Source organism: Erpetoichthys calabaricus, chromosome 17, assembly GCF_900747795.2.
Source record: "Erpetoichthys calabaricus chromosome 17, fErpCal1.3, whole genome shotgun sequence".
NCBI classification, from domain to species: domain Eukaryota; kingdom Metazoa; phylum Chordata; class Cladistia; order Polypteriformes; family Polypteridae; genus Erpetoichthys; species Erpetoichthys calabaricus.
Window position 1 is genome coordinate 9,102,063 of NC_041410.2, and position 15,351 is coordinate 9,117,413.

The window sequence follows — 15,351 nt, forward strand, 5'->3', positions numbered from 1 at the left end:
CATTATTTAAAAACTTTCTTACACATATAGTATTATAAATGTTTGAGGTGAAAATGCTTAGCACAACGAGTGTTGAATACATTGATTTATTTCTTGTGTATAAGCCAGGTGTCTTTAGGCTGTGGGGAACAGCCCAGACACAGACAGGTAGACGTCATAGTTTCACCCAACACACGTTTATTATCCATAATATTTACAGTTCAAGTGCACAACCCAGTGCCGCAGCACCAATCACCCCTTGAGTCCTTGGCCACAACACAATGCCTCATACCGTCTCTAGTCTGCCTCCACTCCTCTCCACCAAGCTTCGTCCTTCTTCCTTCCGACTCTTTCCCGTGACTGGAGGGAGACGGCCCCTTTTATTCATCCCGGAAGGACTCCCCTGTGTGGCGGAAGCTCTGACGGTACATCCGGAAGTCCTCCGGGTGTCCACAATCCTCTTCCCCCCAGTACTTCCGGGTGTGGCAGAAGTACTGAGGTCCAGGGCTCCCAAGGCATTGGGGCGCCCCCTGGCGGTGACCACGGGCCCCTACAGGGTTGAGCTTCCATGCTTTGTACCCATGGCCCCCAAAGCAACCAGGGCGGACGCCCCCTCATGTTCTGGGGGAGGCATGAGCCCTCCTCCGGGCCTCCTGGGCATCCCGTCCGGGTAGGAACCCCAGCCGGGTGCCACAAGGCGTTTTCCCACTATCACTTCAACCCAGCTTTTAACACTCCTTTTTTAAGGTATGAACTCTCCTGAGTTTCTATGTACATTTTTTAAAAGATGTTCTGTTAAAGTGATAAGAACATACTGTGCTTAACTGAAAAACAGAAATTGGCGTAGACGTGTAAAATGCACTTAATAGATTAACAGAAATCAGAGTTATAATAATTATGGTTTGAAACAGTGAAGAAAGAACTGCACAATTAACTGTAGTTGACATTGAAACCTGAATATGTAATTTTTTTGTTTGACATAAAACTCCTCTCAGTACAGTTCTTGAATTCCTGTTCTCACTTCGTCATACTGTGGTATTGAGCATTCCTTGATGGGAAAAAAATTAATTTAAATGATTTTAGTAGAAGGCTTCCACATAACAAAATGTCAGAATAGTGAAGGGGTCCGAAGACTTTCTGAAGGCGCAGTATATTGAACAGCTGAATGAAGTTAACCAGAGGGTTGTCCTCTACCAGTTCCCTCCTATTGATTGGTAGCCTCCTTAGCATCAGACCCAAGTGTTACTTGGGTTTTAGTGTTCTTCACATTATCTAACTGGTTCAGAATGCTTTGTATTCGGGAAATGGACTGTTTGTACCACTGCCTTTGGGAAAGCGATACAGAAACATAAAAACACGTACAGTGGAACCTCGATTCATGACCATAATTCATTCCAAAACTCTGGTCGTAACCCAATTTGGTCGTGAACCAAAGTAATTTCCCCCATAGGATTGTATGTAAATACAATTAATCCGTTCCAGACCATACAAACTGTATGTAAATATTTTTTTTAAGTTTTTAAGCACAAATATAGCTAATTAAACCATAGAATGCACAGCGTAATAGGAAACTAAATGTAAAAACATTGAATAACACTGAGAAAACCTTGAATAACAGAGAAAACTAACACTGCAAAAGTTCGCGCTATACCGCTACCGACCGCTGGCTAACAACATTTTTTTTTAATGAGTTTTAAGCACAGGGAAAAAAATGAACATTTGAAAAAATCCGTAATTTAATAAACCACCAAGAAAAGTAACATTGCAGCAATGCACGTTACGAACTGATCGCTGTAAACAGAAGTGAAAACAAAAACAAGCCCAATGCATTCTTTAACTGCCTTCTCTACCTTATGCGTCCAGCTCTCGCTGCCTGTGTGTGTGTGTCTCTCTCTTTCTCGCACTGCCTGTGTGTGTGTGTGTGTCTCTCTCTCTCTCTCGTGCTGCCTGTGTGTGTGTGTCTCTCTCTCGTGTGTGTGTCGCGCTGTCTTGCTCTCTCTCTCTTGCTCGCTGCACAGGAAATGCACAGGGAGAGACTGAACACGTACAAACTGAAAGGGAAACTGGCTTGTTCGTATACCGGGTGTGTGGTCGTGAACAGATGCAAAAGTTTGGCAAACTTTTTGTTCGTAAACCGATTTGTACGTGTTCCGAGACGTTCGTGAACTGAGGTTCCACTGTACCAGCAGACTAAAAGACAGTTTTTTCCCCAGAGCTGTGAAGTCCATCTGCCCCTGCTGATACACACACATACACATACATCTACCCCTAACCTGCCTCCTTGTAGACACGCACACGCACTTACCCTCGTAATCAAACACACACACTCATATTCTTCCCCTGCAGACCCACGCACACAGATCACTGGTCTCTGCAGGCGTACTACCTCAGGAAAAGTCTGGACTTGATGATGTTTTATTGCTGCTGTCAATTATACTTATTATGTTAATTTTATTATTTATAGTGTATTGTGTATTTTAAGTATTCTGCCTTGAAGCCAAGTCCTACTAACAAAAATGACAATAAAGAATTATATCTATCTATCTCTCTATATATTCTCCACCTCATTTTTCAGTGCTTCAATCCAGACAGGTGCTTTCACCCAATATGGACATACAATTTAAATTCTAAAAAGGGTTCAAAATCAGCTTGGAGTGGACCATAAAAGGGGCTTTATCCTATTTCATTGGGCAATTTATTCCAAAATATGCAGTGATGGCTACATACTAGATGACTTTTGTCTTTTATTTATTCACAGAGGATGAGTTTCAGCACTTTTCAAACCCACATGGGCTTGCTTCCCACAGTCCTGGACTTAACCAGAATGTCATACCCATGTGGCAGAAACCAATGAGGTAAGATGGTGCTTGCTTGTTATTTTCCAAGTTTTGAAATGAATTTCACTGCAGATTCTGGGTTATGCTATGTTTTTAATTCAACTGTGGTGATTTACATAGGTTTTCCCCAGAGGTTACCATATAAGGTCTTCTAGAAAGTGAAATAACAATTTTAACAAATTGAATTATTTGTGTATTAATTATGTATTTATTTGGTATAGTGTATAATGTATTCATTACAGTAAACTGTTATTCCGTGTTCTGGGGCAGAATTCCTTGTTTGGTTATTTTTTACGTTCTCCCTGTCCCTGTGTGGATTTTCTACCAAGTTTTCTTTCCACATCCCCAGAAGCATGAAGGTTAGTTTGATTATTGATTCCAGTAAGCGGATTTGAGAATGTTATGTTAACTTTTACATTGCAATGTATTTGAATGAATAAGAAAGAGAGCTGAATTCAGTCCCCAAATTTAATTGATTGTAATACATTTGCGGTTCTGTAAGTAATGTTCTCTGTTATAGTACTAATAAATAAATATATAAAATAAAAATACAGCTGTCTTGTAGTAGTGGTAGTAATAATATTGATTGAACATAATTTCCCCAGTGTCTATGAATGAAAATAAGAAAATGATATCCTTAAAAATTTATGTTACTATATAGAATAATTGAGAATGTCGCAGAATTGTATGTAGAAGGACTAGTTAATGAGTGGCTCATAAATGGCGAGATCATTTTGCCATCTGCTTTAAACAAGTATAAAAACAGTATATCTAATTTCATACCTGTAGAATCAAGCTGCCATTCAGTTTTTCACTGCTGCATTAGGTCCAGGTTGCAGACTAAAAATGTAAAATTTTCTTTGTAGATCAGTCTTTAGCTAAAATAATACCCTTGGCTGACCTGTGGAGAGCTTATCCAGAATAACATCATTACTGTACCAACTATTTATTAAACACCTTTCTTAAAATTTAAATCTAGTAAGAGTCACCGCAAACATAACCAGATATTCCCTAAACTAAAGCTAGATTTCTCATTGTCTTTCAAGAGAGCACATGGATCAAACTAACCAGACATTTACCTTTGCAAACCCTGAATGACTCAAATGGAATTACACTGGGCAGGCTTTATGTGGCTTCAGTAACAAATTATTGAAGTTACTATTGCATCAATTAAAAATACAAGGAGAAGTCAAAATAAGAATAAAGCTTAACAACTGAACACATTACATATTTGTAATATCTTCTTTTGGGCATTGTCCCAACAGTGCTCTGAGTAAAAGTCGCACTTGGAAAGACACACGTGATACCACAGTAAAGGTGGATTCCACCTTGTGTCTCATTTGTTTTTTTTTGTATATTGCTTGTTTGTAATTATGTATAATATCAGATGACAAACATTTGCTTACTGCTTTGAATTCTCTGCTGTGCTCAGCCATAATCATGTAGCAAAAACAGAGAATATTTAGAATTCTTCTTTTTTGGGCAGGATGGTAGCTATATGATAAAAGAAAAGGTATTACATGGGACAACATTCTTCCTAGGGCTTACTTGTTCATGGAGGATAATGGACATGTGCAATTTAGCATTTTTGTTCAAGACTTTGACTATAGATAAACTAGTAAGATGAAATGGGCACGAGTTTGTGTCAGCAGTGTATGAAGAACAAATGATAAGTAACGAAGAAGTTGTTTTGTAATGATTGTAGTCTACTTTACTCATTACTGTACAGGCTTGTACTGTTAGTTGATGAATTTTCCAGGCATTTAGTATAATATTGAATGATGAATGTTCCAGTACAATATGGAATAGTAATAAGTATAAGCACCACAAACCTGATATAGGTGTATTGAATGTGTAATTGAATCAGAATGCGTAATTAGGCCTCGAGCTGTAGTCGAAATCGCCTTTCAGGCCTCTAGAGCTTTAATCGAAGTCGCCTTTCTCTTTGAATTTTTGCGGCCATAAATCCGCCACCTGCCGCGATGTTGGGGTTGGATGTCGGTCTCGTAAGATTTTACGGCCAGCTGCGCAGAAGGCGACTGCGCATTCGGCTTCGGACGTGCGCAGAAGGCGACTGCGCATTCGGCTTCGGACGTGCGCAGAAGGCGACTGCGCATTCGGCTTCGGACGTGCGCAGAAGGCGACTGCGCATTCGGCTTCGGACGTGCGCAGAAGGCGACTGCGCATTCGGCTTCGGACGAACGTGAGTGTGTGAGTGAGGAGGCAGGCGAATTATGTATTAAGATACCTGGAATTCTGTGTGTGTTGATTTTCTGTAACTTTGTTTTTTTTTACCTTGGTATCAAATCATTTTCTCTTTTTTCCCATGCCTTTGAATCTTACTGATTCTAGTTCCACTTTCATTTTATTCCCTTATAGTTTTATTTTAGCATTATATTTTTTTTTCTGTTGCACTGCCAACTTGTTTTTTAGTGTTGTCACCATCGTGTGACTTCATTGTCAAGGTCATAAGTCTCAGAAGTGGAATCAGGTGACATCATCAGGTTAACTCTATGCAGTATAGCCATCTGTTGTAAGTCAGTCATTATCAAAGTATCATGGATAATAGACAAAAGCCTTTCACAAGTTTTGTAAAAGATCTTTTGGTTAACAGACTTCTTGATTAGGTTAGTTTTGATCATGTACTGGGTTTAATTACACAATTGTTTGTCTCTCTGATGAGACCCCTGCTAGTGTTTTACTTTAAATTTCATCTCCTGGTTGCACAGAAAGTATTTCCATTTCAAAATAATCCATTTTGGTATTCTCCATGCTGTTTATATTGAGATTTTGAAATTTCAATTATTTGTACAGCAAGCTTTATTTAAGATTTCTTACCAAAAACTGACCATTCCCAATACATTTCATTGAAGAATAAGCCTGGCTGGCAGATAGACATGAAATCAATAGTAGGTGCTTTTGTATTTTGAAATGGATAAATAAATCCATTGACAGCTTCTATTTTATTGTGCAAGTCATTTCAGGCATTAACCCTTTCAATCAGTCTTGTTAGGTGTTTTGCTTTGTTTTTTTGTTTTTTTTGTTCATTTATAGTGGTTTACAATGGTTTTCACAATAAAAAGTGCCATACCTTAAAAATCAACCTTGTATGCCTTTTCTTTTTTAGCATGCCACTAGAAAATTGCAACTAAAGACCAGAAAAACTTAAGTAGTACTTAATTCTCAATAACAGTTTCCTTAAGAAACTAAAAATATGATTTTTTTTATGGTACAACTGGTACAGTGCAGTCCTCATCATATAACAGTGTGTCACAAAAGCCACAAAGAGCCATAGCAAGGTTTGGGGCAGCCACCCGTATATTTGGTTTCCTGGCTGCAAATTGTTATTTCAATGATAGCACTGCTGTGCACAAAACCGAGTCCAAAACAGAACTGAGGGAATAGGGAAAAGGTGGAGGCTGTTAAAGGGGAAGACAGGAAGTGAGATCAAAGGGGTTGGGCTCATGAAGGTCTTCAGCCATAGGTTCAAGCCCGGACGTGACATCACAGGGGCCAGAGTCGGCAAGGTCCCCTTCCATAGGCTCGGTCCCGGAAGTGACATCAAGAGGGCCAGGTGGAATCTCCTGTGAATGGTCTACAGGAAAGGGAGAAAAAGAGTCCGTGTACTCTTCCACATCCCGGTATGACTCGGAACTGCCCTTACTCAAGCCCTTTAGCTGCCTCCCATGCGCACGTGTGTGACAAGTGGTATTAATCAATATATGTGGAGATTTGCACTCATCATACAGATTCAGATGACCAAAAGCTGTAGGCACTCACATACCAACTATCACTGAAAGGGTTACATTTTTCCGAGCCCAGTAAAATTAAGTGTAATTCAGTATAAAAGATCAACACATTAGAGCAACTGTGTCCATCTTTGATGTGTGTGTGTGTATATTTTCCACACCTACTGGTTTGGTTTGGTACAAGCAATGCAACCTGATAAAGAGTGTAAAGCATAATCTTGCTTCAAGAAAAATATTATAGCAACCCTGATCTGAACCTCAGTGGGACACTTTGCCCCAAGGGGTCACAAACTATGAGAAGGGGTTGAGGATACCTGGTGGGGTCTTTTGGGAATAAGAATCAGTACTTAAAGAGAACTTGAACTGCATCGTCCTGCTGCTGAGGCCCATTGCCCTGTGTGGCTGCCATTGAACCTCAGATGTGGACCCTGGCCATGAACCAAGAGGTGGTGTGGTAGATAGGTGGCCTCTTACCCCGGGAAAGCAGAGTGAGATGGAGCTGGGTGTTGTGTATATAATTCATGAGGAAATGAAGTAGAAGGAATTGTGTAACACAACAGAAGACCTGAGTTGCACGGCAGAAATTGCTACTGAAAAAGCCAACTGTTGTTTTTAGAGCCCCTCAACACTAGTCTTGCATAAAGTTTCTAATTCCATTACTTTGTCTCTTGCACTCCCCAACCCCTGAATCATTACAATGTCACTATGGTTATATAAAAGTATGGATTCCACCATAGTCTTTGGAGTATTTCTAAACCAATTGCAATTTGAGACTTCAGTCCAGAGATCATCAGACTTTGCTCTAAAAGCTGGTGTATAATTAGATAGATAGATAGATAGATAGATAGATAGATAGATAGATAGATAGATAGATAGATAGATAGATAGATAGATAGATAGATAGATACTTTATTAATCCCAAGGGGAAATTCACATGCTCATTAATAACATTATGGAGGCGAAGATACAATAGAAGTGTTAAAAACAAGCAAGCACCTTGTAAAAAGTATTGCTGTATACAATATATAAAAAAACTTTAAACTCCCTTCCTTTTAAAGATCCTAGGGTATAATGGAGAAAGAATCTTTCACTTAATATTTCAGAAAAGGAGTGGAGGGCAGCCATGCACAAAATACACTCTAGCTCCATATGTGCAAAGCATTCAATCATTCATCTTGAAATCTTTTTATCGAATTTATTTATCTCATTTAAAATTGTCCAAAATGTATCCAGGGCAAGATTAATAATTCTTTACATTTATATAGCACTTTTCATACTACTCAAAGTGCTCTCCACATAGGGAGGACCCAGGAAGCGAACCCACAATCTCCTTACTGCAAAGCAGCAGCACTACCACTGTGCCACCTGTGAGATTCAACCTGTGAATGTTGTAATCTAGCTCCTGTCTCACTGGGCCACATATTTTGGGCGTGCACCAAACTAACATCATTTTGGAAAAAGATTTATGAATGCCTATCAGACAGTCTTGGTGTCACAATCACTTCTAACCCATTAACAGCTGTGTTTGGTGTGCCGCCAGTTGGGCTTAAAGTGGAGGAGGACAAACAAACTGTAATTACCTTTACCACACTCCTAGCACATAGTCTTATCTTGCTCAAATAGAAGAATTCCACCTCACCACTTTTAAGTCAGTGGGTAACTGATGTTCTATACCAGGGGTAGGCAACGTCGGTCCTGGAGTGCCACAGTATGTGCAGGTTTTTGTTCCAACCCAGTTCCTTAACGAGAACTCAATTATTGCTGATGAAGCACATATTGCTTAAGTGACATTTTAATGCTTCATTTTAGTGGTCTCGCTTGTTAAGGTTCTCCAACCTTAATTGCTTATTTCAATCTTAAACTGCTGCATTCAGTGTTTTAATTGCTCCTTATTAGCAATAAGATGTAAAAGACAAAGCAGCCAGCAGTTCTCCAGCTAGCTTTTTTCCAATTACATCTGTGTGTGTTCATCATGCACGGTTTGATTTAATAAAACACTTAATAGAAAAATGTGACAGACTGAAAATGATCTGTTTTAGGCTTCAAATCATTTGGATGATATCCTTGGAAAGGAAAAAAATCTACGATATAAAAGCCTTACATTGCACAGACTAACAAGCCATAAAATTAAATAAGGTCTGAGATTGGCAATGATTGGTTTCTAATTAAGCAATTGGGTTGAATGAAAACCTGTAGCCACTGCGGCTCACCAGGACCGACATTGCCTACCCCTGTTTTACATCTTATTGCTAATAAGGAGCAATTAAAACACTGAATGCAGCAGTTTAAGATTGAAATAAGCAATTAAGGTTGGAGAACCTTAACAAGCGAGACCACTAAAATGAAGCATTAAAATGTCACTTAAGCAATATGTGCTTTATTAGCAATAATTGAGTTCTCGTTAAGGAACTGGGTTGGAACAAAAACCTGCACATACTGTGGCACTCCAGGACCGACGTTGCCTATCCCTGTTCTATACCAGGGTTCTCAAACTCCGGTCTTAGAGGGCCAAGTGGCTGCAGGTTTCATTCTAACCCTTTTCTTAATTAGTGACCTCTTTTTAATTAATTGTAATTGACTTGGTCTTGAAGACTTAGCCCCCTTAATTGTTTCTTTTTCCTTAATTAGCTGTCAAACAATAATGAGATACAAAATGAACTAAAACATGACCAGCAAACTGTGTCCATCATACAATATCTGAAAATAAAGAAAGATGAAGGTCTCAGGAATGTTGATCTGCTCAGGTCCCCAAAACATTTGAACAGTGCTCTTAGAAAAGAGAAAATCAACAATTTCAGAAATGTCTGCTAGTGCACAATGAGAGCACCAACAAGCCATTGAATTAAAGAACGGTTTTAATTAACAGCAAGAATCGGCTCCAAATTAAGCAACTGGTGGGAGTTTGAGGCCCTGACTTAGTCGGTCTTCTGTTGGCTCACTCACTTCTCATTTCATTTCTGTTTGGGTGTTGCTTAAGGAAAGAAATGAAGCAATTCAGAGGAACAATGAAGAAATTTAGGGAAATAAATCTGAAAAAACAAGTCAATTAAAATGAATTAGCTAAAATAGGTCTCTAATTAAGAAAAGGATTAGAAAGAAAACCTGTAGCCACTGTGGCCAGGGTTTGAGAGCCTTGTTCTGTATTATTTGAAATTGGAAAAAATCAAATTCTCACTTAGAGGATCTGTTCAAAACTTTTTTAAAATATGGCAGGATCTAATCAATAACATTTTAGAATAAGCTTCTATATTGGGGAAAAGGATACTCCTTCTTTCTTTCATGATTACACCTTGCCTGAAGAAGGGGCCTGAGTTACCTCAAAAGCTTTTCTGGTTAGCCAATAAATGGTATCATTTTGCTTAACTTCTCACTACATCCTTACCCATTAAAATTTTGTAAATTATAGAAAGAATTAAAACTGCCTATTTATTTAGGCAAATGAGAGAACCTCTGAACTAACTTAGAACAGCAGATTTTGTGTCATTTTCCTTGTCTTGTCTATGTTTTGTACAGCTTTTTGTGTTTAGACAAACTGTAGGTAGTTATTCTGCTTCTGTAATCTTTGTTTTTATCAATACATTGCATTATTCAGTTTCTTAGAAACCAATTGTCGTTAGGTAAAATAGAGTTAAATTGAACAATCTGTATCACGATCCACAGAGAAGGATGAGAAAAATTATCTAAATCTTACCAATAGTCTCATTAATTATTGGCTTAGCATTGTCGACACATTTAAAAATAAAATGTTTAATGCCTCTATGTGTATTGGTCCTATGATGCTGGGCCATGCTCTTTTCTTTCAGCTTTATAATAATGACTGTGTGCAAAATATGTCTTATGGCTTTAAATGTTTAGTAATAAGCTTTTATATTTTTTATAGATCAGAAAGTGAGGAGGACACTACATCTGAACAGGATCAATTAATATCCACTTTATCAAACAGCCCCAGCCTGAGGGACAGTCCTTCTAGAATGGATACTAAAGATGGGCTGATTCTAAGTTCAGAGCAGCACCGCAGAACACAGAGCACTTCACCTGTTGAATCAGAGGAGAGTTTGAGCCAGACCACACCAGTCACATCTAAGCACTTAAGCAGTGTAGCATACTCGGCTCCTCTTTCCGAAGCAATGGATCCAAAGAGCCGAAAAAATGTGATGTCTTCCCAGGACTGTGTAGATCAAGCCAGTCCCAGGATAGCTGAGGAAAAGGACGAAACTAAACCAAAGGATGAGGCACAGCACTTAGAGAAAGAAGGCTTAGGATCACCTTGCTCAGGAATGAGCTCTGAGGAAGGTTATCAGCCAATTTCAATGGGTGGGGAGGAGGATGTGTATGAATTTCCAGGTTCTGAAGGAGGCAGTCCTCCTCCACTTTCCTGGGCATCCAGCACTTTGCGCAAAACACTAAAGCCTTTCTCAGGGTTGCAGAACTCTGCAACTGAGAGGGAGGAAGGCCTTCTTAAAGCCAAGCTAAGTTCTATGTCTTCTGATATCAGACCCTTAAATGTGTCTTCAGAAAATAAAACACTGTGGAGTACTCGCTATAGCAGCACAGTAGAAACAATGGCCCATTCTTTTGGTGCAACTGCCAGTTTTGATATGGATGAGGAGACTTATGAATACAATAGTTTTACAATGGACGGAGGTGAAGAAGAGATTTTTTCAGAAGAAGCAGAGCCATCAGTTTTTACTTGCGTAGAATGTAGCATTTACTTTAAAAAGCAGGTCCACCTGCAGGAACACATGCTTCAGCACTGCCAGGGGCAAAGTCAACCAGGAAAGGATGGGCCAGCTGGTGTTGGCAGAGGATCTGGTGGGAGCAAGTTCACCTGCTCAGAATGTGGGTGGGAATTTGAGGATCGTTCAGCCTTGGCCCAACATCAGCGTCTTCACCAAGAATCAAGGGCAAAGATCGTGGAGGAGATTCGAAAGCTAAATGAAAACCAAGATGAGGGTAATAAACCAAGCTTGCACTGCCCAAAGTGCCAGTTTGGAACCAACTCTTCCAAGTTATTTGTTGAGCACACTAAAATGCACATCAAGGAACAGAACCAGCAATCTGGAAAAGCTAGCCATTCACCCTTGGGCCTGTATCGGCCTTTTAGTCCTACAGTTCACCAATCACAGACTATAAAGGAACGCTACACCTGCAAAATATGTAGTTTCCCAGCCCCCAGTGAGAATATTCTTAAAGAACACATCAAATATACTCACTCACTTTCCTCCTGGGAGAAAGAGATCCTACAAGAAAGTGTTGAGAGTCTTCCAGGGACCAGTAAAGACGCCTACAGCCTGACCAAATCATATCCCTCCGTAAGGACTTCCATTTTCAGCACACAGAGGAAGGCTTCTCAACAAATGGAGGACTCGCAGCCTTTTGAAGAGGTTGACCATTCTGCTATATTGAACCCAGAATCAGGGCTGAAAAGTGGAGCTGTTATTAAGGATACATCCTTCCAAAACCAAGTTCATAACATTCATAAAAAATCAAACTTTGGTATCCCAACTGCATTTAAAAGTGGTTCTTACCGCACAAGAGTGCTGAGCCCTGACTGCCAGGAGCCACTGTTACATCCCAAGCGAAAGGAGGTTGCCTTTAAAAGCATTGGGAACCAAAGAAACAAAGAACAATTGGAGCAGCCAGCAATGAAAGGCATCAGCCAGTGGTCCATGAGTGTCCTGGAAAGCATGGAAGATGAAGGAATTTCTTCTAGCTCTGAGGTAGACCCATTGGACAATCTAGGCTTGTGGTTTCCAGATCAATTAGAAGTTCCTGAGAAAGCTATGGAACTCAAAAGAGAGTTCAGGAACTGCCTTAGAGAATCTGCAGACAGCCTAGAACTATCTGAAGAGCAGCAGAACCAGCTGAGGCAGATGGTCCCAGTGGTTATATTAGAAACTTTAAACCTTCACCAAAAGCGTACCAATAAGCCATCAAGCCATGGCACTCATGACATTTTGCAAACTTTCGAAGAGGAGGAGAAAGACAACATGTGTGTGTCTCCTTTTGTCTTGGAGCATCTCATTCCTCAGAGATCAGATGAGGATTTCTTGGATGATTTTGCGAATGATTTATTTCGCCCTGACCCTAGCCTGCTAAAAAATATGGAAAGAAAGTGTCCTTACTGCCCAGACCGCTTTCACAATGGCATTGGACTGGCAAATCACGTACGGGGGCACTTAAATAGGGTGGGCGTCAGCTACAATGTGCGTCATTTCATCTCTCCTGAAGAGGTCAATGCCATTGAGCAGAAATTCTCGTACCAAAAGAAGAAGAAAAAAGGTGGGCAAGGTATTTTTTTTTCAGTTTTCTCTCAGTATAATTGTTTTTTGGATTAATCAAAGTAATTGAGACCACTATTCAAATAAAATGGCCTGCATGCATGTAATGAAGGTGAACAAAACAGAATTCAGTGGCAAGCAGATTTTCCAGAATCTTCTGCTATCCTTTTAATGGCAGCATGTTTTGGCCATGGAATCCTTAAGGGGAAGGCATTCCACTGGCATCTTTCTTCTGTTATTAAGGAAGCTATATAATGCTAAGTATATTGGTGGGAAAAACAGAATGACCAGCTCTTATTTAGAATACTTTGTCAGTTCCACCAGTGGATGCTGTTTTTTTTTACCATAATTGTCAATTTTAAAGGAAAATATATAGAAGAAATTAAAAAAAAACAACTTACTACAAAAAGTGAATTATTAAAATGAAAAAAGAGTATAATGCAAGTCCAATGTGCTGAAAGAATGAAAGATACATTAATATATCTTAATCACTCGTTTCATTTTAGCAAGCTATGCATACAGTTAGGTCCATAAGTATTTGGACATTGATGTAATTTTTGTAATTTTCTCTCTGTATACCACCAGAATGGATATGAAATTAATCAATCAAGATGTGACGGAAGTATAGACTTCAGCTTTAATTTATGGGGCTTAACAAAGGTATTGCATTAAGCTTTCAGAAATTATAGCCTTTTTTCACAGAGCTCCTTCATTATAAGAGTCTCAAAAGTAATTGGGCATGTGACAAACAAGCAGTTTCATGGCCAAGTGTGGCCCATTCCCTCGTTATCCCGTGACAAATTAAATAGATGTACAGTAAGATCTGAAGTTGATTCAAAGCACCCAATTAGCATTTGGAAGCTGTTCACTGGAACTCAACATGAGGTCCAAAGAGGTGTCAATGCAAGTGAAGGAGGTCATCATTAGACAGAAAAAAACTAAATAAACCTATCAGACAGGTTGCTAAAACTTTAGGAGTGTCCAAATCAACCATTTGGTACATCCTTAAAAAGAAGGAATGCACTGGTGTGCTCAGCAACACGAAAAGGCTTGGGAGACCACGGAAGACAACTAAAGTGGATGATCACAGTATTCTTTCCTTGGTGAACAAAAACCCCTTTACAACATCTAGCCAAGTTAAGAGCACTCTTGAGGAAGTAGGCGTATCACTGTCAACGTCTACAATGAAGAGACTCCTTCATGAATGTAAATACAGAGGGTTTACCTCTAGATGCAAACCACTGGTCACTGGAATTGCAGGACGTCGAGATTAGAGTTTGCCAGAACACAGATGAAACCAAGATCAACTTGTTACCAGAATTATGAGATGAAACAAGTATGGAGAAAGAAAGGGACAGCTCATGATCTGAAATACACTGTACCACATCGTCTGTCAAATATGGTGGAGGCATTGTTATGGCGTGGGCGTGTATGGCTGCCAATGGAATTGGGTTACTGGTTTTTATTGCTGATATGACTGCTGACAGAAGTAGCAGGATGAATTCTGAAGTGTATAGGGCTATACTCTCTGCTCAGATTCAGCCAAATGCTGCAAAACTGATTGGAAGGCACTTTACAGTGCAAATGGTTAATGACCCAAAACATACTGCGAAAGTAACCCAGGAGTTTCTCATGGTTAAAGAAATGGAATATTCTTCGATAGCCAAATCGATCACCTGATCTCAACCCAATAGAGCATGCTTTTCAGTTACTGAAGACAAAACCGAAGGCAGAAAGACCAACGAACCAGCAGCAACTGAAGGCAGCAGTAGTAAAGGCCTAGTAAAGCATCTCAAGGGAGGTAACACAGCATCTGATGATGTCCATGGGTTCCAGACTTCACATAGTAATTGACTACAAAGGATTTTCATCAAAGTATTAAAGCAATACACATATTTTACATTTCTTTGTCCAATTATTTTTGAGCCTCTGAAAATGGAGGGATTCCATACCTTTGTTAATCCTCTTAAATTAAAGCTGAAAGTCTATACTTCTTTCACATCTTGATTGCTTAATTTCAGATACACTGTGGTGGTAAACAGAGAGAAAATTACAAAAAAATCCATCCCCATATTGTTATGGACCTAACTATATATACAAATCTAGATAAAATGCACAAAAAAAATCAATAAAACACCATGCAGATATACAGTTAGGTCCATAAATATTTGGACAGAGACAACTTTTTTCTCATTTTGGTTCTGTACATTACCACAATGAATTTTAAATGAAACAACTCCGATGCAGTTGAAGTGCAGACTTTCAGCTTTCAGTAGGGTGAACAAAACGATTGCATAAAAATGTGATGCAACTAAAGCATTTTTTGAACACAATCCCTTCATTTCAGGGGCTCAAAAGCAATTGGACAATTGACTCAAAGGCTATTTCATGGGCAGGTGTGGGCAAGTCTGTCGTTATGTCATTATCAGTTAAGTAGATAAAAGGCCTGGAGTTGATTTGAGGTGTGGTGCTTGCATGTGGAAGATTTTGCTGTGAACAGACAAC

General features: G+C 39.4%; 1 protein-coding gene across 3 annotated transcripts in view; it reads left to right on the top strand.

Moving 5' to 3' along the window:
• wizb (WIZ zinc finger b) overlaps window positions 1-15,351 on the top strand; it is a 104,476-nt gene that overhangs the window by 27,468 nt on the left and 61,657 nt on the right. For 2 of the 3 annotated variants that reach the window (XM_028823707.2, XM_051920649.1), the window contains exons 4-5: window positions 2,738-2,834; window positions 10,446-12,847. In XM_028823707.2, the coding sequence (XP_028679540.1) occupies window positions 2,738-2,834; window positions 10,446-12,847 (2,499 nt within the window). Of the gene's footprint in view, window positions 1-2,737; window positions 2,835-10,445; window positions 12,857-15,351 lie in introns of all 3 variants that reach the window. The other variant, XM_028823706.2, reaches the window with a different exon arrangement.